General features: G+C 52.9%; 9 protein-coding genes across 10 annotated transcripts; 5 read left to right on the top strand and 4 right to left on the bottom strand.

The window, feature by feature from the left end:
- Positions 1-3,762: 3,762 nt before the first annotated feature.
- On the bottom strand, positions 3,763-4,011 carry J3458_004466 (uncharacterized protein; the record flags this gene model as incomplete). Its single annotated transcript, XM_066118231.1, has 1 exon — positions 3,763-4,011. The coding sequence occupies one exon, from the start codon at positions 4,009-4,011 to the stop codon at positions 3,763-3,765; it is 249 nt and encodes an 82-aa protein (XP_065976831.1).
- A 653-nt stretch (positions 4,012-4,664) lies between these two features.
- On the bottom strand, positions 4,665-6,440 carry J3458_004465 (uncharacterized protein; the record flags this gene model as incomplete). Its single annotated transcript, XM_007809332.2, has 1 exon — positions 4,665-6,440. The coding sequence occupies one exon, from the start codon at positions 6,438-6,440 to the stop codon at positions 4,665-4,667; it is 1,776 nt and encodes a 591-aa protein (XP_007807523.2).
- Positions 6,112-7,741, top strand: DERI1_1 (D-erythrulose-4-phosphate isomerase 1; the record flags this gene model as incomplete). The annotated part of the gene is made up of 2 exons (XM_007809333.2): positions 6,112-7,239; positions 7,316-7,741. The coding sequence occupies exons 1-2, from the start codon at positions 7,204-7,206 to the stop codon at positions 7,739-7,741; spliced, it is 462 nt and encodes a 153-aa protein (XP_007807524.2). The 5' UTR covers positions 6,112-7,203.
- A 534-nt stretch (positions 7,742-8,275) lies between these two features.
- On the top strand, positions 8,276-9,049 carry J3458_004463 (uncharacterized protein; the record flags this gene model as incomplete). The annotated part of the gene is made up of 1 exon (XM_007809334.2): positions 8,276-9,049. The coding sequence occupies one exon, from the start codon at positions 8,276-8,278 to the stop codon at positions 9,047-9,049; it is 774 nt and encodes a 257-aa protein (XP_007807525.2).
- A 1,123-nt stretch (positions 9,050-10,172) lies between these two features.
- THI4_1 (thiamine metabolism- protein) lies at positions 10,173-11,209 on the top strand (the record flags this gene model as incomplete). Its single annotated transcript, XM_007809335.2, has 2 exons — positions 10,173-11,049; positions 11,115-11,209. 2 exons carry the CDS (start codon positions 10,173-10,175, stop codon positions 11,207-11,209), a joined length of 972 nt encoding a protein of 323 aa, XP_007807526.2.
- Positions 11,210-13,610: 2,401 nt separating this feature from the next.
- J3458_004461 (uncharacterized protein) lies at positions 13,611-16,931 on the top strand. 2 transcript variants are annotated; one of them, XM_066118229.1, is made up of 5 exons: positions 13,611-13,994; positions 14,112-15,501; positions 15,559-15,713; positions 15,790-15,987; positions 16,079-16,931. In XM_066118229.1, exons 1-5 carry the CDS (start codon positions 13,712-13,714, stop codon positions 16,390-16,392), a joined length of 2,340 nt encoding a protein of 779 aa, XP_065976829.1. In that variant the 5' UTR covers positions 13,611-13,711; the 3' UTR covers positions 16,393-16,931. The 2 variants fall into 2 exon arrangements, with proteins under 2 accessions (XP_065976829.1, XP_065976830.1); XM_066118230.1 differs by having other exon boundaries at positions 15,559-15,987.
- A 328-nt stretch (positions 16,932-17,259) lies between these two features.
- Positions 17,260-20,366, top strand: J3458_004460 (uncharacterized protein). The gene is made up of 4 exons (XM_066118228.1): positions 17,260-17,730; positions 17,812-18,012; positions 18,078-18,666; positions 18,762-20,366. Exons 1-4 carry the CDS (start codon positions 17,455-17,457, stop codon positions 18,920-18,922), a joined length of 1,227 nt encoding a protein of 408 aa, XP_065976828.1. The 5' UTR covers positions 17,260-17,454; the 3' UTR covers positions 18,923-20,366.
- On the bottom strand, positions 19,575-19,934 carry J3458_004459 (uncharacterized protein; the record flags this gene model as incomplete). Its single annotated transcript, XM_007809338.2, has 1 exon — positions 19,575-19,934. The coding sequence occupies one exon, from the start codon at positions 19,932-19,934 to the stop codon at positions 19,575-19,577; it is 360 nt and encodes a 119-aa protein (XP_007807529.2).
- An 84-nt stretch (positions 20,367-20,450) lies between the features above and the next one.
- Positions 20,451-23,027, bottom strand: J3458_004458 (uncharacterized protein). Its single transcript, XM_007809339.2, has 2 exons — positions 20,946-23,027; positions 20,451-20,881 (listed from the first exon to the last, which is right to left on the bottom strand). The coding sequence occupies exons 1-2, from the start codon at positions 22,351-22,353 to the stop codon at positions 20,754-20,756; spliced, it is 1,536 nt and encodes a 511-aa protein (XP_007807530.2). The 5' UTR covers positions 22,354-23,027; the 3' UTR covers positions 20,451-20,753.
- Between the last annotated feature and the right edge of the window lie 912 nt (positions 23,028-23,939).

The following is a 23,939-nucleotide window of genomic DNA, read 5'->3' as shown; positions in this document are numbered from 1 at the left end:
ACAGTTGGCCCTTTCGCGAATCGATGTCGTTGTCTCGGCCGAAGGCGAATATGCTTCATGAGGAACTACGGGATGGGAGGGAAATGTCACAATACAGATAGAGTAGGGAGGACTTTTCTGGCCTTGATTACCATACTGGTGGTCCCTGTCACTTTACCGTCTTGTTTATCGTCGTCGATGGAACCCAAATGCTGCTGGGCTTGTCACACACATGACCATGCTTACTTGACGGGCACTCGACAACAGTGCCGGCTCCAATGGAAGCGCGAGGCCGAAGAGGCTCGGGTGGCACGTTAGCTCTGTCGGCTGGATGGCAGGTGATGGAAAATGAAAAACAACTGAGGGATTTGTCATTCCCTCACCTGTGATAGTGAATGGGGGGAGGGGAGCAGATGCTGCAGTTGGGGCTGGCCTCCTGGGCTGGGGTTTGTTGCCAGGGCTGGCCTCCGGTATACATACGCACATATTGTACTCCGTACGGGCGTGGAGAGGGAGTACGGCGTCGGAATGGTGCCTTCCATGTCCACCAAGCATGCCAAGTATGTGCTATCATGCACAGATGATGCTTGATGGCCTTGAGTATGCTCTCGACGTCACGGAGCTCAACGTTGGCCCAAACTACCCGCTGGTCACGACAGATGGCTGATTGGCGCTCTGTTTCTCGGTAGACTAGCCGGCGAAGTCAGATTTTGTATTCTTCATCATTTCCCGGCAGTGCGGTTACTCGAACGGGCTCATCTCAATGCTGCAAGGTCGATCCAGACCCCCTCAGTTGAGGCTGTTGGCTCCCAGAACCGGCCGGGGGGGTGTGTGTGTACATATTCCGTACACACACATACACATACATACATGCTCCGTATAATATGTGTGTGTATCTGAACTCCGGGCTGGCTTACACAATATGTATGTGCAGCACTCCGTCCTTGGTACGAAAGCAAGGACTGACAGTGGACTAGTTAATAATACTGCGCATGGGCACATATAATTTGCTTGGTCCGCTTTGAAATAATCCTTATCCAAATCCAAGCCACGATTTGCGCCCGGTCGCTGTCACAATGCCCTCGGATCTCGACGAGTAGGAAAGCTACATGAAAGCTGGGCTTCCTCGACAAACATCTCTTGCATGGCCTGTGACCTGTTGCCCCTGCCCCTCTGAGACCTTTTCCGTCCACCGGAAAAAGACGATCTTGCGCTCAAAGTCCTAGTTGCTTTTGCAAGGTACGTAAGACAGCGTCTCTGCACTCTGTGCACACACCAGGAAGGCTAACTAGCATGTCATGGCCTCTTTGGCACATGCGGAATGCATTGTCTCAGACAACAGCCCGCATCACAAAACCAACAAAACAGCCAGTGAATGGTTCGTCCAAGTCTCGTCTACCTGTCATCCCAATTTTTCCCCAGAACGGTCCCGGCGCCAGCGGGGCGGACCGCAGCACCGTCACACAGAAAGTACATATTCCCTTGAGACAGTACATACGTACATGTGGTTACTAGGGGCTCAGACCACCCGGGGATGGCGTGAGTGTCTGTGAATCTTGTTCCTTGCTAAACTGCTGCCTGGTGCCCAATGGCAAAAGTCGGTGATATGCCCGGCGAAGCTCGTACTTTGCTGTCTCAACAGCACGGGGCGGTCAAACCTTGGGGGCTTTCCAGAAGGTCCGTCTGGAGCAAGACTTTTTTTTGTGTCTTAGACTGCCGTCGCGACTTATTTTCCCCGCGCTTCCTGCGTGCGAGGCGGCGGCGGGAGTTTTGGATCAGAAATTGAGTGGCTGGTATGCGTTCTGGGCTGAGCCGAATCTCAATCTCCCTACTAGCAGGCCGGCAAAAGGAAAATTGAACTAGAAAGAAGCAATAACAAACGGTGCAATCGGTCCTATTTGGGACTCTGTAGTAGAATCAGGCGAAAACAATCTTGAATCATGTGCACGCCTCGCATATCCGCGAGGAAAATGCACGAGAATCCGCCAATGAAATAGGGCGACGTCACTGTAAACACAGTTCCAACATGAGTGTAAAGCTGCAAGTTATTTGTCCAAGGGCAGCAAACAGAGGTTTCCTGTCACTAATAGGCCACTTTGGAGATACACGATGCATTCCGTCCTCTCGATAACTAGAGAATACTACCAGAATAAGCAGGCTCTTCACATTCACGTTCATATTCGAGTATGGCTCCTTGCTAGCTTTTCTTTTTACTGCTTGTTCCATGGTGATAATTCAACCCCGCGTACATCTGCGAAACTTCAAGGTAGCTTAAATGGTCTTCACACTGCGACCATCTTCTGAAGCGACATCTCGAGGCGCCAATATAAACTGACTGTAGGTAGCAGAGAGCCCAACTGACACCAGAAAACAAGGTTTCAGTTGCATCTTGTCGTCTCCTCAAGTCAGATGTTGCCATACAGTGGCAAGTCATGCGGAATCGGCTTGATCTGCCGGAAACAGATTGGCTTCCAGTAAGAAGAAAAGTCGAACATGAAGAATGGGGAGAGGGAGCTCCTTTCTAGCCAAGAGGAGGATGGACGATGGGCTGCTGGGTGCTTCGTCCCGCCAGATACAGCAAGAGAGGAATGGCAGCCAGCCCAGCCTTGGGCTGCTACCTATCTGTCTCTCAGCCAACTTTGCGAATTCGGCCTACATTCAAAATTCTGCCTGGACAAAAACGCGAGGTGGGATTAAGACAACCAGCCCCTTTGGGGAGGTAGAAGTTGAGGAGTGCTCCAACGGCCAGTCAGTTGCCAATGGCGCGTACTTTGGAGTCGATGTGTCTGATATCGTGGACCGTCTCTCTCTCGGCGACACGAAGATGGCGGCTGTGATTGCCAGAGAGCTGAAGGCTCTAAAGCTCTACCTGCTCCTTTTGCGACGACAATCAACGTCTTCGAGGGCCTTTTCGAGTGCGAAAAGAGAATCGGTGACGGGGAGCAAGTTACAACTGCCCAAATGTCAGCAGAAGAATGTCTTCTCAAGCGTCATTGATTAAAGCGACTTACGACTAGTGAACCGGCGGACGAGAACTTTCTTCGCTTACTTTATCCGACGTGATGGCGGTACGATATTTCACGAGCTTTGGAATACTTCCGCGCCGCATCTTGAATTAGCGGGGATAAACCTGATCCTCGTCTGAAAGAAGCCATATAACCGAAGTTGTAAACGATGTGAAGACGAAAGATGGGCTTCAGATTGGGAGGTTCAAGGTAGGGTTTGATTCAGGGTCAATGAAGACGTGGAACACCATCCCGGTAGACTACTCCTCGAACATTAAGGGCGTTGAATTGGTGGGAGGAGAAGAATTCAGTCTCCTGTTTCAGTCGATATGCTGTTGTGGTTTCAGGCTCAAGGTACGCCTGCAACGCATATGGCCATGTTATCAATCATGTTCTGCCATGTCCTATTCACGTGCTTCCTACTACTTGAAGAGTACTTTGATGGGCCAGTCCAAGAAAGAATAGCTCCCTGATGTTCAATACACCAAGTAAAACTTGGCAGTTGTCCAAATCGCATCAGTGGAACTTATCCTCGACGACCTCTCTCAACGAGCGAACAGCGCCGGTAAAATCCACCTTTGATATGATGACCCGAGCCCAATCCATGATGGAGCCGATCGAAAAGTTCAAATACCGCCAGTGCAAAGCTCGTACCAAAGCTGGAGTCTTGTTTCGCCTGGTCCATACAACTCGATAAGCGCTCGGCCTTGTTTATACCAAGCTAAGCCATCGGCAACCACGATTGCTTCCGCATACGCAGCCGGCCTCTAGTAGAATGTCATGTCAATAACTCCAGGTGGCCCTCCTTCTTCATCACCAAAAGAATGTTCCCCATGAGGTCTCCGTGGATCAGCTGGGAAGTAAGATCAGCCGGTAGCGGTCTAGCCAGCTTCTCGTACTTTTTTGACGCCTCATCAAATACAGCCAGGACCTCCTTGTTGACATTGGCGACTTTCGGGCTTTTCGCCCTAGTCACGAAAAGCCTGGCCGACCCGAAAAGTGTCTGCGAATCGAACTGGTAGCTCATTTTGGCCTGGCAACACAGAAAGCGTCGTTCAGCCGTCAACAACATACTTGGTGCAATTTTGAATACTCGCTATTGGTCCGGGGACACGATAAGTCAATGATGATGGCTTTAGTATTGAGAGAGAGAAGAGTGTGTTTCCGATCCATTGGGATTCTTCATCGACATCGGATGGCCTGAGAACAATTTTGCCGTCAGAGTAACACACGTAACCTCCCCCGGACAGTGATGTCATCTGGGATTGAACGCCAAAAGCGGCGAGAACCTGCTCAGATGGCCGAGGCCGAGACATGATACAGAATGGGTCCATTGACTTCCCACGAATAACAAGAACGGCCCTTCGTCGGCGCCGGAACTTTGGTCTTTTCAAATACCTAGATAGTTACTGCAGGAACTGAAGTGAGGCAGACAGCTACAACACACTTGTCCAATGTGGTGATAAAAAGGGCGCAACAAACCCCGCATATGGGTTCGCAACTAAAAAAGAGTGTACAGACGTATAAGAGACACTTGCATATCAACTCGATATGACAGGGCTGTAGCCGAACTAGGGGATAAAATACATTAGTTTAGAAAAGGGATAGCAAGGCTTGCAGTAACTATGAGGTACACATGAAAACAAACAACACTCTCTTGTGTGTTTTTGTCATCCCTTTTCAACCTGAAGCAACCTTCTGCAATCCCCGGATAGCAACCATGGCACCCCAAGCACCCGGGTCGGGAGGCAGTTCCTGGCCATCCCCCGAACCAGCACCTACATAAGTTGCTCTTCCCAATCGAGGCCTCATCTTCTTTGTAGCTTCGGCCCCGTCGACAGCTGCCTGAACGCCGTCGTTGAAACCAGACTTGCCCATCGTGTCGGCAAAGGGAATCAAGGTGTCCATAACGGTGCGGTCACCAATCTTGGCGGGGGTATATCTTCGCAGACTACCGAGGGCAGTAGACACAGCCTTTGCCCAAAGAGCAACAGGACCTTGGGTTCCGGCGATGCTGATGTTGTTTTCCACTGCGGATCGTAGTGACACAAAGAATATACCCAGGATCCCCCCCAATGTGCCACCCATCTTCCCTTCGACAATGTCCTCCAGTTCCACCAAGACCTTGACGACTGAGCCCGACTTTGCTAAGCCGCCATCGAGTGCCGCCATCAAGCTGGTGGCTCCAGTCTTGAGAGTCTCGCCACAATCCCCATCTCCCATTACCGTGTCCCACTTGGTCAGGTCAGGTTCGGCCTCTATAAGCTGTGTGCACGCATTTCGTAGCATGTTTTCGAGAACGGTCGGATCTAGCTTCAAGTCGCGGCTTTCGTCTACGGTCTTGGAAGCTTCCTTGGGAGCATGGACGAGCTGCGCCTTGCGGCTGCGCCGCTTCACCTGAGAGCCTGCCATTGACTCCCAGTGCGTGTCGGTTCTGGCGTCAAAGAACCCCTTGATGTCCTCAACCGAGTATCTGCAGTTCTTTGACGCGGCAGTGGCGTTAATGACGGAGACGGAAAAGGCCGGGGCATTGAGAGACGTTTCGAGAAAGCCGGCGCAAATGCGAACCGGCTCAATGTTCCAATCGCGCTGCAGCTGCTCTAGTAACTCGTCCACCAGAGCTCCCATTTCGAGATGCGACATGCCCCCAAAGTTGCTGACGAGAAGCATGACCTCATCACCAGGGGAAAACTTGACATAGCCACGCTCCGGGTCGCTCTCATCAAGACAGTGCGTCAAGACTTGCTTGATCAGCTCGGACGGCGATGGGGGCGGAGAAAGCTTCTTATAGCCGGGCTCGTTATGGGGGCCAGTCCCGATTTCAACTTCATCGTCATGAAGCATGCCGTGCTCAGTTCGGCCGGGAACGTGGCAATGGTCCAGAGTTGCCGCAATGGACACGATCTGCTGCGAAAAGGCGACGCCGAGATCGTAGACGTCGTCGAGCGATCCCCCAGCTCCAGCAGCACCGCCCATAACCTTGAGCACACCAATTTGGCCTGCTAGGCCTCTGCGTCCAACCATGCTGCCTTTCTTTCCGACGGATACATCGTCGCCGCAAACAATCATGCGACAGTTGTGTCCACCAGCATTGGCCTTCTCGTTGGCGAGGCCAAAATGTAGACAGTCGCCTGTGTAATTGGTGATGACAAGGATAGTGCCCTTGTCACTTGGCACAGCTTCCACCGCAGCTAGAATCTGCTTCGTGCTAGGACTGGCAAAGATGTCTCCCTGGACGGAAGCTGTGAGCATGTTGGTGCCAACATAGCCGGTCCATGCTGGCTCATGCCCCGAACCGCCGCCGCTGACGATGCAGACTTTGGACTTGTCGTATGAAGAATCATACACGACTCTGTTGGTTTCATCCAAACTAAGGCTCGGATTGTACGCAATAACTCCCTTCAGTGCCTTGTTAACAAGGCCCTCAGGCGAGTTGAAGAGGTGTCGTTTGGACATGATGGTAGCTTCAGTATGCAATTGACTACCAAATGCAAAGAGATTGACCGTCTGGACAAGGAATCTCGGGCAAAATCAAGCTGATAAAGAGACCAGGGAGCTCTTTCGCGTTTCGGAGTTTGTTTGAATCAGGATAATGCGAATTCCCTGTCCCTGGCGGCGCTTGCTAGAACGGGCTTCATACCGTTCCATCGTACCGTCGTATATGGTCGATTACTATCACCGACTAGTCCCGCGTTCGTGCACGGCTCCCGCAAACGATATCCATAGTTTGATATGTCTCTACAAGTCCCCGCATATTCTGCCCCTCATGATGTTCTCATGACATTCAAACTTCTCGTAGTTCGCGACCCGTCTCCAGGACTAATAGCGTCGGATTTCCTATTTTGGAAACCCGCCATCGCCACCCCACGGCTTAGACGTGACAATCCACCACGAATGCAGTTGTCCAGACCGTTTCAGGACGCTTTCTTCAGTAGAAGCTAAGTCTGAGCTGGCTCAGCCAGGGTCCATTGACGTTGCAGTGACACATGGGGAATTGAAGACATGCTTGTGAAGCCGGACGGCGGCGGGGCATAGTGGCGATTGGGGGTGGGGGAGTTTCTCATGAAGACGGATTTGTTTCCCTTTTTCCTGTCGAGTTCTGCGACTATTGCTCTTTCTTGGAACGAAATAATTTGACTGGTTGTCTTTCGATTCTCCTCCCCGTTGTTCCATTTTTGCTTCATTACTTCACCTAGTTGGCAGCAAGCTCAAAACCACAATGTCACCAACATGGAGGATCGTCATGGGCTGTGATGTAAGTGAACTATAGTCATCGGCACAAGCACAGAACCACCAAAGATAAAGACGCAAGCTGAGAAAGAGGGCCACAGGAAGCTGGAGTTTCCTACAAGGACGCTATCAAGCGCGATTTCGAATCCGACAGCCGGGTCGCAGAGGTCATCGATGTCGGCTCCAAAGAGTCCAGCGACAAAACGGCCTATCCCCTACGAGCAGCGGCTGCCGCCCGAATTGTCGCCGAGGGCAAGGCCGACCGCGCACTACTCATCTGTGGAACCGGTTTGGGAGTCGCAATTGCTGCCAACAAGGTCAAGGGAATCCGAGCAGTTACCGCCCACGACAGTTTCAGCGTGGAGCGAAGCGTGCTGAGCAACAATGCCCAGGTTCTCTGTATGGGCGAGCGTGTGGTCGGGCTCGAACTAGCCCGAAGGCTGGCCAAGGAGTGGCTCGGGTATGAATTTGACACGACGAGCGCAAGCGCTAAGAAGGTTGATGAGATTACCAGCTTGGAGGCTTGAACGAACGGCTAAAGTCGAGTGGCGGATTCGGGTTTCGGGGTTGGGACGGCAGTGGTTGTGTAGATTTGAAGAATCTTGGCGTTGACAGAGTATAACCATGATTAATTAATTGCCTGTGCATGATTCTCAGTTGGTTGTCTCGCATAGCATGCGGCGCGTTTCTTGTTCTTCAACTTGCCGCAATGAAATACTCAAACAGCAACAAGCAATTGTGATCCCAGAGGGCTGTTCCAGAATGGATGATCAAGCTTGCTCACGGCTCCGGTGGACGGTTTTCCCAAAAAGGAAAGGGGAGGCTCCCATGGAAATTTCCCGGCGCCGGAGGACCCGTCCGTCCCTCGGTCGGCCCGCACAAACGCACGAACCCAATTCCGGGGTTGCTGGTCTCATGCACGGCAAACTTTCATCCTAATTCCAATTGATCTTTAGCAGTAGTGTAGGCTGCTCCCGAGGCATCCTCCACCCTCGCCGTCTTCTTCCTCCAAGCTCAACCTGCATCGGTCGAATTACCAGGAATCTGGCTTCTCGTGCGCAATGGCAACGTCGCCGCCTCCTCGCCGGCTCGTCGGCCTCTCTGCAAAAATGTATTTTTCGCTTTCACAGAACCGCGAAGTCACGAAAGGATTTCTGGACTGCCTCTCTAGAACCTCTCCCGAATCGCTGTCCGATGTCGACATCTTTATCATCCCGGATTTTGTGTCCCTCACTGAAACCATCGGACAACTCAAGTCTTCCCATGTTCCCATATGGCCCGGGGCCCAAGACTGCCATTGGGAAGACAGCGGCGCATTTACGGGCGAAGTGAGTCCCGCGGTTCTCGGCGAGGCCGGAGTCAGGATTGTGGAAGTTGGGCATGCAGAGCGGAGACGGCTATTCGGTGAAAATGACGCAATAGTGGCCAAGAAAGCTGCCGCAGTGAGCAGAAACGGAATGGTCCCCCTGGTGTGTATTGGAGAGCAAACAAAGGGGGATATTGGCGTTGCTGTTGATGAGTGCAGAACTCAGGTCGAGGCTGTTCTTGCTACTGTACCGTCCATAGCAGAGGTGGCTCTTGCGTATGAGCCCGTTTGGGCGATTGGTGCCAGTGAGCCTGCTGCCGAGGACCATGTGCTGAAAGTAGTCGAAGGCATCAGACGGCTCGACTGCGTAAAATCAAGGCAGGGAACTACCAGAGTCGTTTACGGCGGCAGTGCGGGACCAGGTCTGTATGAGCGGTTGAAGTCAGGTCTGGATGGGTTGTTCTTGGGCCGATTTGGTCATGACCCGGAGCGATTTGTCAAGACCATCCTAGAAGTTGCCCAGGCATGAGCCCGAAACCGTCGTCGTATTTGGCTTCGCCGCATAACCGGTGTCAAAACTAGCCATCTTTCGAGTATATAAGTTGAACCATTGTTTGTTACAAGCCACCACCTCAGATGACAGTCTCCTGCTCCGGACGGCGCCACTCGTCATGTAGCTCTTTTCGGCTGTCAGTTTATGACAAGTCAAACCAATAGATCTCAACTGGATTATCTTGTGACGATCCAATTTCGTAGGGCTTGAGTCTCGACGACTATCGCAGCATCTCGATTCGCCCCCACCTGACATCCAGATCCACAGCTTCAACAGCCTTCACACCATCCAAGTCGCAATGATTCGCTCTAGCTATCAGGGCCCCTCACAAGCTCCATAGCCGCCAGCCCAGGAGCAACCAGCGTCTGTCGAGCTCCCAACAGGAATCAGTAAAAGTGCTATGCGTGAAATTTCTCTGTCGAAAGAACGGCAAGTACCGGGAAAGTGCGGACAGCCCCACTCCGAATGGAGCTGGCACCCGGCTCGTGGCCAACGGCAGTGGTGATGATGACTGTTGTGGTTGTAGCTGTGTGTGTGGGTGTGCGTAGATATGAGCAACTTTGTTGTACCCCGCTGTGAGGTGGGATGCGTATAAAACCCCTCATCCGACCCCTCCTTCTGGCGTCGACGTTGCCGAATCCTCTTCTCCTACATTTTCGTGTCGACCCTGAGTCAAATCGATAGCCAAAACTTTTGGACCTCATCACCATACAACAAACTTGTCTGTAGAGAAATGCCCCCTTGAGCAAATACGTACAGAGAACTGCTTCTAACACGCACAGGTCCAGACTTGAATCTCAACCGGTACACCGCACCTCCTGATTTAGCAGCGATCATGGCTTCCTTCCGTTGTGGTATATCCAACTATGATCACCTCTCTTCAGGTAATGTCTGTTTGCATGAGCCGGTGCCTTCTCCTCTGTTTTACTCCTTGCGACTACGTGCAAAAGCCTTTTGCTCTTTCTCAATGGGGTCGAAGCAGGGGAGGGTGGCTGAGATTATACGGCCCTGAACTTGATCTGGATCATACCAGCGAAAGGATCATGCTCCCCCTCTTTTAAAAGCCGTCTCCCACAGCCCTAACTTGTGTAGATCCATAATGTCTCCCCCGGCTGCCATTTCTCCCACTCAGAAGGTCGCTGAGCTCGTGACCCCGACCTCTAGCTCTAAGCTCGCCGTCAAAGCTGGTTCCAACGACACCCAGACGATTGAAGAAATGATGGGCCAGTGGGACAACTTCAAGTTTGCTCCCATTCGTGAGAGTCAGGTCTCTCGTGCCATGACCCGCCGTTACTTCAAGGACCTCGACGCCTATGCCGAATCTGACATTGTCATTATTGGTGCTGGATCCTGCGGTCTCAGCGCTGCCTATGTCCTTGGCAAGCAGCGTCCCGATCTGAAGATTTGCATCATTGAGGCTTCCGTCTCTCCTGGCGGTGGTGCCTGGCTGGGCGGACAGCTCTTCTCCGCCATGGTCATGAGAAAGCCGGCTGATGCTTTCCTCCGCGAGATTGGTGTCCCTTATGAAGATGAGGGCAACTACGTGGTTGTCAAGCACGCCGCGCTGTTCACCTCCACCATCATGTCCAAGGTCCTGTCTCTGCCCAACGTAAAGATGTTCAACGCCACTTGCGTTGAGGATTTGATCACTCGTCCCTCGGAAGAGGGCGTCAGGATTGCTGGTGTCGTTACCAACTGGACCTTGGTATCCATGCATCATGACGACCAGTCCTGCATGGACCCCAACACCATCAACGCCCCTCTCATCATCTCCACCACCGGCCACGACGGTCCCATGGGTGCCTTCTGTGTCAAGCGTCTCGTTAGCATGCAGCGTATCGAGAAGCTCGGCGGCATGCGGGGTCTTGATATGAACTCGGCCGAAGATGCCATCGTCAAGAACACCCGTGAAATCGTCCCTGGTCTCATTGTTGGTGGCATGGAGCTTTCTGAAGTCGACGGTGCCAACCGCATGGGTATGCTAATCCTGACTCGTGATGCACATTACTTTTCCATCCTGAAAGCTAACCTTGGCCCATAGGCCCAACATTCGGTGCCATGGCTCTCAGTGGTCTCAAGGCCGCCGAGGAGGCACTCAAGGTCTTCGACCTTCGTGCCAAGCAGAATGCCATCTAAACGTTGAGGAATCCGCGAGGGCAAGTGTATACGATGTAGTCGATCTTTTTGATACTATTTTTGCGGCTGAAAATATTTGTCATTCGTTTCAAAGTATGCCTTTGATAAATAGTTGGCACCCGGATTTGAATACTACTGCCCTCTGTTAAATTGTCGTCAAGTTCGTTCTTGCAGAGGGTCCGAGCTGATGACAAGCTTGTTTCCCAGTGGCTCGTAGTCTGCCCTGCCCGTCTTTTGGCTCCGATCTAGGCATAAGTTTAAAGTATGATGATAGTTGACCCCTGAATTGGGCCTGGATTGTTGTGGGCGGAGTGAATTAATTGTCTTTGATATCCTGTCTACGACTTACATTCACCCTGCAAGCCGCCACACTCGAGTATCCAACAACAAAAACAGACGTGCATTTCAATATCTTCACTAAGTCCGTGCTTGGAAATGCAGCCAAAATAATCCCTCGGCAAGGAGCTTCGTACAAGAGCGGAAACATGTGTGGAGCAAGAGCTCCCGCTCGGCAGAACTGATGCCGACGAGTTCATGAAGGATACGAGGTTTCCTTCGGATTCTTCTGATGATGGTACAATCCTTTATATATCGTCGCAATTTCGTGGAAGACGTCTCCATGCACGTACATGTCACCCTGTTGCAATATTGCTTACCAGTTCTTGTCGGGCAATCTCGTATCGTGGCCATGCTGCAGGTCTGTGCTTGCATAATGTATTGGATGCATGAAGAACCACTTCGGTACCAATTGTACAAGACATGGGTCGAATGCAATGGTCGGTCTGTCCTACAAGCAATGCATTGAGAGTTTTCGACAGTTGATGCTTGCTGTGCTTGACTTGCCTGGACATTCCATGAGCATCATGGCCAAAATTGATTGTTTGGCTACCCCCAGTGTTGCATGAACCATGAATCTCCGTGACTATTTTTCGTTTAAGCCTCAATTTCTTGCACTTGACTAGTAAAGTGGCTGCAAGTTACCGATTTGTTTCAGTGACAACCACCGTTCAGTATGATGGGCAAGTGCGGATAATCGTCGATCTGCCATCCTAATCAAAGAGGACGGCGGGCGTTTTAGCTTACTAGTAGCTTTCTTTGCCTTGGATAGGGTGAAGATGGTGGCCTATTACTCCGAAGTTGGCCGGCAGTTTGTGAATCAATGTCTCATCGTCTGTGTACTGAGTGTTTGAAACGAGTGCTAGCACGATTCCCGAGAACATTCAATTTGTACATGAGATGAAGTTTGCGGTAGCATTGAAAGTTGGCCGAGGCCTGGGACTTGCCTGTGTTTTTGTTCCAACCTCATGCTTGGCAGCAACAACGCCCGCCAAGATCTGCCCGTCTCTGTCCAGGATGCCCTTGCACATAGTTCTATGGCCGACCTGGACGCTCAGAGCTCAATGTAGAGCTGAAAGCACAGATTTTGTAGTAGATTGTCGTTCTTATGGAGTGCCGAAGCTGTTGCCCTGCATGAATCAATGCAGGCTGTGCCAATTAGGGGGTCTTTTTGCCGATGGACAGCTCCCGTTTCCCTTTGGGAACATCTACTTCCCAGCGAAGCATCGTTCAGAATCCGACTCTGTGTGATCTCATCCCATTGCACCCGACCCCACTTGTCAAGCTTTCGTCGGTGCGATCCAGAGTAGTAATGCCAATCAACGATCACTGTGTCATGCTGTCGATGGCCTTGGTCCCGGCCCAGGAGGCTGGAAGTTGGAACACATTTCGGCGGAATGCTGGCGGGGGGAGTGATCGGGCTTCTTCTTGCTCCAACGAGCCATATACTATTGCTGTTTGATTTTATCCGGTAATAAACTCTCGGGCGAAGAACCTAAACTTGGCGGCACTTGCGGTGACCGGGGATAGCTTCGGCCAACTTTTTGCTTTTTACCCTGAACCAGGTGACTCCCAGGGCTGGCCAGTTATGCCCGCCCGTCGCCCTTGCAAGTGCAGACTTGAGGCTTTGATGGGCCATGGGATTCAAACTGATGGTCAATGGCGATATGATGTGCAGTGCAGTATTCTGTACGAAGTACGGACGTCCTAGGTCAATCTCAAAGCAAGTGCTGTACGGAGCATCGACCTATCATAGGGCTTGCCAGCTGCACTAACAAAAGCGGAGTCCGCCTCGTTTAGTGCATGCTGTGCTAGATCTCCCCATCACACGACCAATCTAACTGGTGGTTTTTCCGGCTCCGTTTCTTCACCTGGCACTGGGTACCTGATGCCGCCCGTTCCGCCCGCAGATCAACCGTGGGATGTGAGCCAATCAAGGGTCGGCATTGGCTGCATTTTGATGGCCCTCTACTCCGTAATCTCCATCATCTGGCAGTAACAGACTCCACCACATGGTCTACGAATCATGATTTGATCCCATCGGTCAACCCGTGACCCTCCCAATGTTCGCCGAAACATTTTCCACAGATCGAATCGATAGGCCGACGTGACGCCTTTGACGCCAAAAGCTTTGAACCGCACGCGCCGGACGACTCGGTCACGGCCATGGACGGCTCCGGCTCCGGCTCCAATATCCCGGGACATGCACCTGGCCCTGCCGTGAACCCTCACGCTCACGCTCAAGCTCAGACCCAGATCCATGCTAATGGTCGTAGTTCGGGTGAACGGTCCGAAGGCGTCTCTGACCCAGGAACTCAAAACCGCCCCCGCAAATTTGTGATACAAAGCACCTTTGGTGTACCCAGAGAGAGGAGAAGTCGAAAGAGTCGGCCTTGCGATGCATGTCGCCGCCGGAAGACTGCTTGCATTATCACTACGGAGCCTCCATGTAAGTCTATTAACCGTTTCCTCTTGGCTAGCTTTCGGCTCAACCTTGGCCCTGACTTTACGAGATTTGCGCATGATCCCGCCAACCACGTGTCCACTGTTCTAATTTTATATCAAGGTACCTTCTGTAAGAGTAGGGGGATAGTATGCCAGTCTACCTCGTCTACAGATGGGCCGCTACTACGACAGCAATCGGGCTCCGAGGGTGGCTCTACGAGCTCTTCGAAGCCTGCAGGTGCAGATCATTCTTTCCCCGACTCTGGCCCTGGTGGTTCGGGAGAACGGGATGTAACAGACATGTTGGCCAGCCCGAATACCGTCAAGTCCAGTCCTCGACCCATCACTTCACCCTCCAATGTCTCCGTTTCTGCAGCCAGTGACTACTCTCCCCGCCCGGGTTATGAAGCAATTGCTGGTAGCTACTCGTCATATGCCAGCCCTCGGGGTCGGCCGAGGTCGGACCCAGACGCCAGCGCTGCAAGCATGGATATTGTACAACCTACACTGAACTCTCCGGAATCGTCGTGTATCAGCGGCGCAGGCTCAGTCCACACACTGGAAGATAATCCCGGCAGAGCGACCTATTTCCTCGGTCGTACTGCTGAGCAAGACCCTTTTGTTCTGGACGCCTTTAGTTATGGTATCTTGAGTGAGACGGCAACCGTCGACGCCAATGTAGTCCAGCTGCACCGCGGCGGCTCGGGTGTCGACGACCTCCCGCTCCATTTCCTTTTCCTGTCTATGGGCCACCCCAAGCACACCAATGAAACGAGGGAACAGGCTTCAGATGCCATCGAGACAAAAGTCTGGCCGCACGCTGACGTGCTCGTCGGGCTGTATTTCAAGCATGTGCATCCGGTTTTGCCAATAGTATCCAAGGTTCGCTTCCTTCGCCGCTATGCAAGTAACAGAAAGTCGATACCGGGATGTCTACGTGGCGCGGTGTACGCTCTCGCATCTGTCTTCTGGGCAGAGGACCCCAGCACTCGCCGTGGGGACCGGTTTCCCTTGGAGCAGCACGAGATTGTCGACCAGGCTCATAGAGCCCTTCGCAGAGAAATAGAAAACCCCAACTTCTTTGTTTTGCAGGCTTGTTTGCTCTTGATACACATCCAACCCCCTTCCATCGATGCCATGGAAGCGCCGTCAACTTTCACGTTGAGTGCGCAAGCTACCGCATGTGCGCAACTGATTGGTCTTCACCAAGATCCTGGCGATTGGAATTTGGAGATTATCGAAAAGAAGTTGAGGAAGAAACTCTGGTGGGCGGCCTTTGTAACAGATTGCTGGGCTGCAGTTTCACATGGCAACCCTCCTCATATCGGCGAAACCTCTTACAACACGACTATGCTCGATATAGATGATCTTCGCTGCGATGAAGATGTACCCGAGGAATTGCAACATCTTGTTGACAGTTCAAGTTGGTGCTTTGATGTCGCATCAGGTGCTCGATTTTTGGAAACGGTAAAAATCACCCGATTGCTGCGAGGAGTCATTGATAGCAATTTGTAAGCCAGTTTGCCTTTTCCCAAGGGTTGCATTTGTACTGACAGAGGATTTTATAGTCAAGTCGACACGAGAGTGGCAGACTTGCATCAGCGAATAGCGTCACGTAACCAACTCGCTGACATACACGACAAATTGAAGGATTGGCCCAGCCTGATTCCCTCTTGTTTGGTTGTTCCTCGAAATCGAGATCCTGCCACTTCCTGCTATAACTGTGAGATTGAAAATAAAATAAACAATTAATTAACCGACTAGAGGAAGTCTACCTGGGCTAACATTGGAACAATTAGGCCCCCTTCATCTGACTTTTTACGCAACAAAAGTCCTTCTTTATCGAGCGTTGATGCATCCTGCTACTAAGGCTGCGAAGTCGGACCCTAACTCTAATCTGAGACAGTGGTTTCCGTTTGCGATTGCGGATTTTGCGTGGTTCACAGAATTTTTCATCAGTATCAACCCTGGTGACCTAAGAGGTTTCTGGGGTCGTCGTAAGTAACGCCTTCCCATATGGAAAATTGGCGCAGGGGCCTCTTATCTCCCAATCAGTACTCTAATCAACTTGCTTGTTTGGTATTATAGATGCTCGGTCTCAGCTCATTCTATGTGGAAACTTCTTGGTTTATCTATTTCTCATGGCAGCTGAAAGGGAGCACATTGAAGCTGCACATAGGATGCTCGAAAGCTTCCGAGTAAAGGTCAATAATATAGCCGACACAGACCATATTCCGACACGAGCCTTGATTCGAGCTACGACGATTCGCACAAACTCGTTCTTTTCACAGGCCGCAGCCGTAATGCGCCACGGTCCGGAAGCGTCCATCACAGAACCTATAACGATATGTGGAGTTGACGGGCCAATCAAGGGACAACAGGGCACAGGACATGTCCCTTAGACACCGACTCTTTATGTTGCCCAGCTTGCGCGAACCCCGACTTTCATCCAAACAACCTTTCCTCCAGTACTTATGACTTGATGACTAGCGACTATTCTTTAATTTTGTTGGGCTAGGGGACTGTTTTTTGACCACTTTTGGGCTTTTTTTTTCTTTTTTTTTTTTCTGGTATGCATGTACTTCTCGCGTAGTGATAGGCGTCCCCACGTAGTGATTGATGGGTTACTGCAGAGTCAAGCTGGTTCGTTGTAAATATGAGATTTTGAGTCGGGTATATATTGCAATATCAAGCACAATTTCTTTGGCTCACCCTAGATTCTGTTTGTAATTTGGTGATTCACGCCAACGACCTGTGGACATTAATTTTACACCTACGATAGTGGTTGTTTGTGTATTCAGGCCACAACTCCCGTCCAGACGAGGTACATGGCTTTGTGGCCGTTGCAATTAGGTAGAATGTATTGCTTGAACTGGAGATCTACAACTGCCCAAGCATGTTATCGAGGCACGACGGAAGTACCTGAATGCCTCGTTGGTGGTGTTTACGGCGTGAATGATGACGCTAGTCCAGAATAACGCGACAGATGTACATAGAAGACGTGGTTGTCCCGCAAATCGTCCGTGCTCAGAAGTCACAGATGGCACTGAGGACCAGGGGCCCCAAATGGCCGCAAGGCTCATGAGATGGAGGGTCTAGACGCCGACTTTTGCTCTCAGAAGATTACTCGTCGTTTTCCTTCCACGAGTGAAACGTGGGCTTCCAACCAGACGCCTCTTCGAACCAAGTACTATTTTGTAGTACACGTGTGGCTGCAGGTGGCCAATGGGCGCCATCTAGACGGACCAGAGTGCACCACAGGGATGTACGGAAGTTGGGCGAGTCGTCTTGTGCCATGCATGCTCTTCATGCTCGGTCCGGGTGTTCTGGGGTCATTTGACCAACGAGCAAAATTTCCCATGGCAAATTAAAAAAAAGAAAAGAAAAAAAGATTCATATGTGACCCGGTTCCCCTTGTGTGACTCTATCCCCGTCCCGTCTGCTTCCCAAATTGCGCTGGCGAGATGCCACTCAACTTGCTGCTGCTGAAGCGGTGGCTTGTGGGAGCCGGCATCATCATTGTGTTGCTCCTTCTTTTTCAAGAACAATTACCGACGGTGACGGATCTGCGCGGCCACGGCCACGGCCACGGGCACGTCGACCGGGATGGCTTCGTCTCCAGGACCAAGATGCTGACTGTTGTCCGGGAGTGGCAGAAGCGCGAAGGAATAAGCAAGATTGTCGGGCTCGTCTTTTACCAGAAGCGGCAACAGGCGTCCATCTTGGACTGCTATCTCAAGGTTCGTCGGTCGTCGGCATGCCAAGACGTGCTAATCGCCCGCCCATTTCCAAGACTAAGCTTAACTCTTTTTGCCGAGCAGCGGAATCTGGCCAAGAACGGCGGCGTCCTCGACAAGGTTATTTGGCTGCGGCAAACCGACGATGCCCGCGACGTGGAATTTCTCGACAAGCTTGTCCGGTCTGAAGCGCACTACTCCTGGTTGCGCCACGAGGGGAGCGACGAACGAGCCTACGATGGAGTCCAAGACGACCTGTTGTACATTAAAGTCGACTCGGGCATTGTACGTGGTTTCGCAAGATGGCTTTTTTTTTTCCCGCAAGTCGCGCAGCACTGACTCCCTGCCAGGTCTACATTGAAGACGGAACCATCTTGTCCATGGCGCACACGAGGGCCACACGACCCGACTTCTACCTTGTTTCCGCAAACGTCGTCAACCAACCTCTGAGCAGCTGGCTTCACCTGAGCCTCGGGGCCGTGAGGCCGTATCTGCCCGACAACGAGACATGGACGCCCGTTGAAGCCGGGTCGGGGGTCAACTGGCGCCCGTCTCGGCTGCCGTCGTGGCGAGGACCGCCCGATTTCGACGTGGACAAATGGAACCCCCCCGCAGACCGACAGCATCTCTGGCTGCCGGTCACGGGCAAGAAGGACCACCTCCTTCACAATACGCCCATTGTCCACACCGTCTACGATGCCTACAAGGACCAGGGAAAGTGGAAGTGGATGGCTGCCGCCCAGCAGCATTACAGTCTGCTCGAGAATCTGGAAAGGGGGGAGCTGTCGAAATACAAGTTCCACCTGTGGAACTATCAGGATCTCGGCATGGGCACCCAGCTTGTGGCCATGACTGGCAAAGACATCAATGCCGCCAAGCCGATTGAGGCTGCTGCCGAGATACATTTTGCCGTGACGATGCCACGAAAATTAGGTCGACGTGAGTAAAGCAGCTTTTTTTTTTTTTTTTTTTTTTTTTTTGGGTTTGGCAAAACTTATGACGTGGAGTGACTGACAAGCAATTCTTTATTATAGCCGCTGTGGCGGATGGAAGGGGAGTAGCTGCTTATTACAGTTCCAAAGATCAATCCGAGGGGCTTGGGCAAACGGACATTCTGGAGCGGTACAGGTCCTTTGCCCAAGAACACGTCTGCAAAGGACGCATGCTATGGACTCCTAGTGCCGATCATGTCTAGTTGTTGATGGGTAGAGCCTGGAAGACAACATCTTTGATAGACGGCGAAGATTCCTTTTATATCTGGATAGGGGGGTTTCTGTGAGAGAGAGAGAGAGATTTGGACTTGGGATGGGCGTTTGAAAGCATTCTTTTTCTGGCTTGTTGCATTTTTGAGCTGTCGGCCACGGAGTTGGGAGCAAGAGCGGCGTGGAAAGCCTGTTACGCTGTACTTGCAACATGCAAATCATTATACCATATGCCAGGCGGGCATGAGGCCGGCCACGTCTCAGTTCGCCTTCACCCTCGACGACGACAGAAAAGCACCGCCTTGAGCAACCAGACCCGTTTTTGCGATGGACTGGATGGGGGCGGTTGGACAGAATATTGCTTCTTTGTTACACCATGGAGCGGTCGGCGGCTGGATTTCACAGGCGCTGCAGCCATGCCACGGCTGAATCTAGGCTCCAGCATTTCTCGATACGAAGGACTTGTTTTGGAGATGCGTCGAATCATTGGCACCAATAGAGCATGTTTCAATTTCAACTAGTGGTATCCCGTCAAGTCCAAACCTGTGCAAATGTAGTCGACTCATCCCTCTCCCTCCTCGCCCCCATCCATCCATCCGTCCATCTGCACACACACACACACACACACACACACATTCATCCCAGCTAGTCATCGTCGTCGACAACCTTGGGCTGCGACTCGAGATGCTGCGGCGGAAACTTCATGCCCCGATTCGCGCCCTGCGGCTCAGCACTGGGACCCCAGCCTCCGTATCCTGCGCCAGTAGCCACGCCGCCGAGCCCGCTTGCATTGCCAATCGTGAGCTTGCCGGCGAGCTGGTTCTTGCCCACGCCGGGCTGGTCGTCGGCCCAGCTTTTGAGCTCGTCTCGGGTTTTGCCCGTGTACTTGAGAATGTCGTCGTCGCTGATGGGCTTGGGGCCCTTTTTGTCCTGGTACTTGCGGTAGAAGGACTTTTTGGCCTCTTGTCCAGAGTCGGACTTGTCGGCCGACCGTGAAGGGCCCATGTTGTGTCGATGGTGACGGAGTGTTTAATGTGATGAGACTTGGGCCCAAGGCGGGAGTGACTGAGATATCTGGGGGGCCGCGAAACTATGGGAAAAGTTGTACAATCATGCTATAATCTATAATGTCTTGTTTCTTCTTTTTTCCCAGCTGGCGCAAAGAAGAGAGTGTCTTGTAACAAAACCTACACGATGCCATCTGCTGGGTGATGCCGAGGCGGAATCCTGTCCCGTCACACGGAAGACGCCACCTCGTCAAGCGCGCATCCAGCTCTAGCTGGTCCAGATGTTTCCTTGGGGCGCGAAACCATGACATTGGCTTGGTTGATTAGGCAGACGTATTTTGCGACCTGGTAGCGTGCGGCATTAGTCGGCCCGTGGACAACAGGCCAATGGCACCAAAGTCCCGACGACGCATGACATGGACGTGTCGTGCCAACTCACAACGGGCCAACTATTTTGTTTCTTTTCTGCGGGTGCCTGGTGATTGTGTGTGCCACTCAACCAACGGGTGCCATTGTGGGGAAATAATAATAATAATAATCATGCTATAGAACTATTTGACTTGCTGTATTTCGGTGGCATGCAAAACGCCGGTCTCTCAGCCCATGGTGTTTCTGCCAAATGTCCAACATGATGCAGACACTTGGATGCCGTTCTCAGGCCTTGACCCGACGTCGTAGCCTCTATTGACTTCTTCTTCTACTACTTCCTCTTTATCTCACGGCCAACTTGCCGGAAAGTTATAGTCCCAGCAGCTCTATCCTTTGTATTACACACACACACACTTACACACACACACACACATATATATATTTATATTCACGCGTGAGGAGCCATGCCCAAGCTGGCGTTGCCCCCGTTGAACGCGACAAACTGGGACTTGAAGAAGATGTCGCCGTAAATGGCAAACTTGGGAGCCGGGCTGGCTTGCAAACCACCAAAGCACTCTAGACAACCCCCAGATCATTAGCAACGGCCTCCACGTTTCAACAAAAAGGATGGTAGACTTACCGCCGTTGCCCACTTCGGCAAAGACCATGTCGGTCCCGAGCACCTTGGCCATGTAAACGCCGCCAATGTCCACGTCCAAGTCGGGCAGCTTTGCGTTGCAGGGGAACGTGACGCCGCCCTGCTGGCGGTTGTTCTGCGCGCCCTCGACCTGGGAGTAGTAGGCCTCGACCACGACGGGGTCGGCGAGCATGAGCGAGGTGCCCGTGTCGGCAATGGCCTGGCCGCCGGGCGTCGAGGCCTGGGGCTGGCCGCCGTTGACGGCGAACTTCTCGCTGCTGAACTGCCAGAAGCCCTGGCTGCTGTTGACGGGGATCCAGGCCATGGGGCCCTTGAACTTGGACTCATCGATGCTGCCAAACGCGTAGGAGCCGCGGGCCGACTTGCGCAGGTCCGCCGTGAAGACGGGCTCGGCGAGCGAGTCCTTGACGTTGTCGAAGAAGGTCGCCTGCCTGACGGGCTTGACCGTGTTGATCTTGGAAAAGGCCAGCCCCATGAGGCCGTCGTTGTCCCGGTCCTGGGCGAAGGACGCCGAGACCCTGGTGGCCAGCTGGACCGTCTGGTTGGGGAAGCTGGCGCCGCCGACGTCGACGACGTCGGTGCCCACGTTGCCCACGGCCCCGGAGCCGTCGCCGTACGAGATGTTAAAGGTGGCGCCCTGCATGGGCTGGAACGTCTGGCTCCGGTTCGGGTCGAAGACGCGGTGGCCGGCGTCGACCCCCGGCCCGAGCTGCGTGTTGAACACCCACAGGTCCGACGAGCCCGTGTCAAAGTCGAGGTTGATGGTCTGGCCGCCAATCTTGACGGGCGAGATGAACTCGGCGTCGTTTCTTTCCGGGTCGGCCACCGTACTTCCCGTCTGGTTCGTCCCGGGCGCCGTGCTGTTGGAGGGGGCGCCGACTGTGCCGTTTCTGTTGCCGTTGTTGTCGTCGTTCCCGCCCCGGTTGCCGTTGCTACCGTTTCCATTGCCTTTCCGGTTCCCGTTCTGCTCACCATTGCCGTTATTGCCGTTTCCGTTGCCATCCCGGTTGCCTCCGTTGCCTCCGTTGCCGCCCTGGTTGCCGTCTTGCTTCCCGCCCTTCATGTCCAGGCCCCCCAGCAAGTCGTCCAGCAGCCCTCTTCGGTCAGGCTGCCTCAGCCTGAGGGGCCGAAACGACTCGGGGCTGCTCCTCCGGAGCCGGGCGGCAGCCTGCTGCTTGTCCTGCGCCTCCATGGCGTCCACCAGGCCGTCGGGCAGCGGCATCAGGAACTTCCTGTACGCCCTCACGAGCGCCCGGGGCCCATTGCGCCCGGTGAAGTTGGGGTTGGCCACTCTGTTGACGCTGAACGAGCGTTTCTGGACATCGGCCGCCGAGACGCCGGCAAGGGCCAAGAGCGCACAGATGTACACTATGAGAGACTGCGCATGCATCTTGGGCCAATCTATAACAAAGGGCGGCACCAAACTCGATGTGACCAAAGGAACGGGTGAGGGGGGAGAAGAGGCCAGTAAAACAAATAATAATAATAATAACGATGAGAAGAGAGAATGCAAGAATCTGCGTAAATGAAGGCTCACACCAGGTGGCCTGTGTCTTGAGGAAATATTGACCCCGTCAACCTTTGCGTCGCCGATGGGGGGTGCTTGGCGCCGCCTCCGGACAAGGAAGAGAAAGAAGAGAAAGAAGAAATGGGAAAGACAAGGCAAGGCACACAAGAACAGCTGCCCAACAAAGAAGACGAGTGAAAACGGGAAACCGAGGATCGCGACCACAAGGCCGTCTTTATGCCCGTCGCGGTGTTTTCATCGTCGCGGCCGGTTGGTTTCGCAGCGGCGCCGATCCTCAGGAGGCCGTTTTGATCTAGCATGGCGTCTCTTTTTTTTTTTTTTCCTTCCCTTCTTGTTTCTAGTTTCCATGCAAGCTCCAAGATGGAAGCTGGCCCGGGGGTGTGAGGCTTCGTCAGCTACCCATCGTAGAGGCCACTCTCACGTACGCCAAGCTTCAAACCCGATGTGCCTGATGAGGTGGTAGAAGGCGCGGCTGTAACGAATGCTGTAAAACACAACCTGCAGTCCAAAACAAGGGCGTTCCCCATGAGTGGTGGAGATGGCGCCGGTGCAAAGGGTTGGTTGGCCAAGACGAGCCCCAGGTTGAAGATCGTCGGGGTGGTTCGCGCTTCTGCGGACAGTGGCGTCGAAGCCAACCAGATCTTGCCGTCGGACAGGGTACAGGGGGAATCTGGAACGAACGAACAAGGGGAAGCAAATCGGACCCGACGGCCTTTGTAGGAGTTGACGAATCCAACTTGGGATTGGTTACATGTCGCGCGTCGCAAGCTGTCAAGCCCTGCTCTCTTACGGAGTACTAGGTTGATGGCTGACTATTTTCGTTCTTGTTTGTTATTCATCGCGTCATAAAGAAAAGTCTTGTCCTCGAGCCTAGGACAGTCAGTCAAGGCCGACCGGAACTTGCAACTAACCGAGCACACAGCAACTTGTTGCTCAACCAGCAATAGGAGCCCGGAAACCCGGCGCGCATTTATTCGTGTGAGACGGTCGTGAGGTGCCTGGCAAGACCAGGAGTGTTCCGAGGGGCAAAACCGCTACCTTGCACTATTGCGTTGCGTTTGTCCTCATTCCCGGCAGCCAGAGTGCCGAATTGTCTACAGGCCCCAAGGGGGCTGTCGCCCAAACTCCGGACGCAAGTGTACCGTCAATTCTTTTACTGTGCTGGTACCGGCGTCGTTTCGCAAATATACATGCGGTACATGCACAAGGGGGCCCTCCTCTGGCCCGGCCTCGCGGGTGGCTGCCGCCGCAATGCCGCGCGGCTTCTGGACATGATGCCACCAGACTTGACACGTTTGTGGCCGAGGATGTTTGTCGGGGGCGCATTCGTGGCGGATCCGCGCTGCTGAAACCCGTCAGGCGCCGTTGATCCAAACGTGGCTGAAACTCGTGCATCACTTGCCGGCTATTATACTATATACACATGCACATGGATACCAATTAGAGGC

This window comes from Metarhizium acridum (assembly GCF_019434415.1).
Source record: "Metarhizium acridum strain ARSEF 324 chromosome Unknown scaffold_29, whole genome shotgun sequence".
Taxonomy (NCBI): Eukaryota; Fungi; Ascomycota; class Sordariomycetes; order Hypocreales; family Clavicipitaceae; genus Metarhizium; species Metarhizium acridum.
This window is presented reverse-complemented; position numbering and strand designations above follow the sequence as displayed.

Coding starts and splice junctions, on each gene's coding strand:
- J3458_004461 (XM_066118229.1), top strand. CDS start 13,712: ATGGACGGCTCCGGCTCCGGCTCCAATATCCCGGGACATGCACCTGGC. Junction 13,995..14,111: donor TATCACTACGGAGCCTCCAT/GTAAGTCTATTA, acceptor TTTTATATCAAG/GTACCTTCTGTAAGAGTAGG. Junction 15,502..15,558: donor GGAGTCATTGATAGCAATTT/GTAAGCCAGTTT, acceptor AGGATTTTATAG/TCAAGTCGACACGAGAGTGG.
- J3458_004460 (XM_066118228.1), top strand. CDS start 17,455: ATGCCACTCAACTTGCTGCTGCTGAAGCGGTGGCTTGTGGGAGCCGGC. Junction 17,731..17,811: donor TCTTGGACTGCTATCTCAAG/GTTCGTCGGTCG, acceptor TTTGCCGAGCAG/CGGAATCTGGCCAAGAACGG. Junction 18,013..18,077: donor TTAAAGTCGACTCGGGCATT/GTACGTGGTTTC, acceptor ACTCCCTGCCAG/GTCTACATTGAAGACGGAAC.
- J3458_004458 (XM_007809339.2), bottom strand. CDS start 22,353: ATGCATGCGCAGTCTCTCATAGTGTACATCTGTGCGCTCTTGGCCCTT. Junction 20,882..20,945: donor TGCCGAAGTGGGCAACGGCG/GTAAGTCTACCA, acceptor GGGGTTGTCTAG/AGTGCTTTGGTGGTTTGCAA.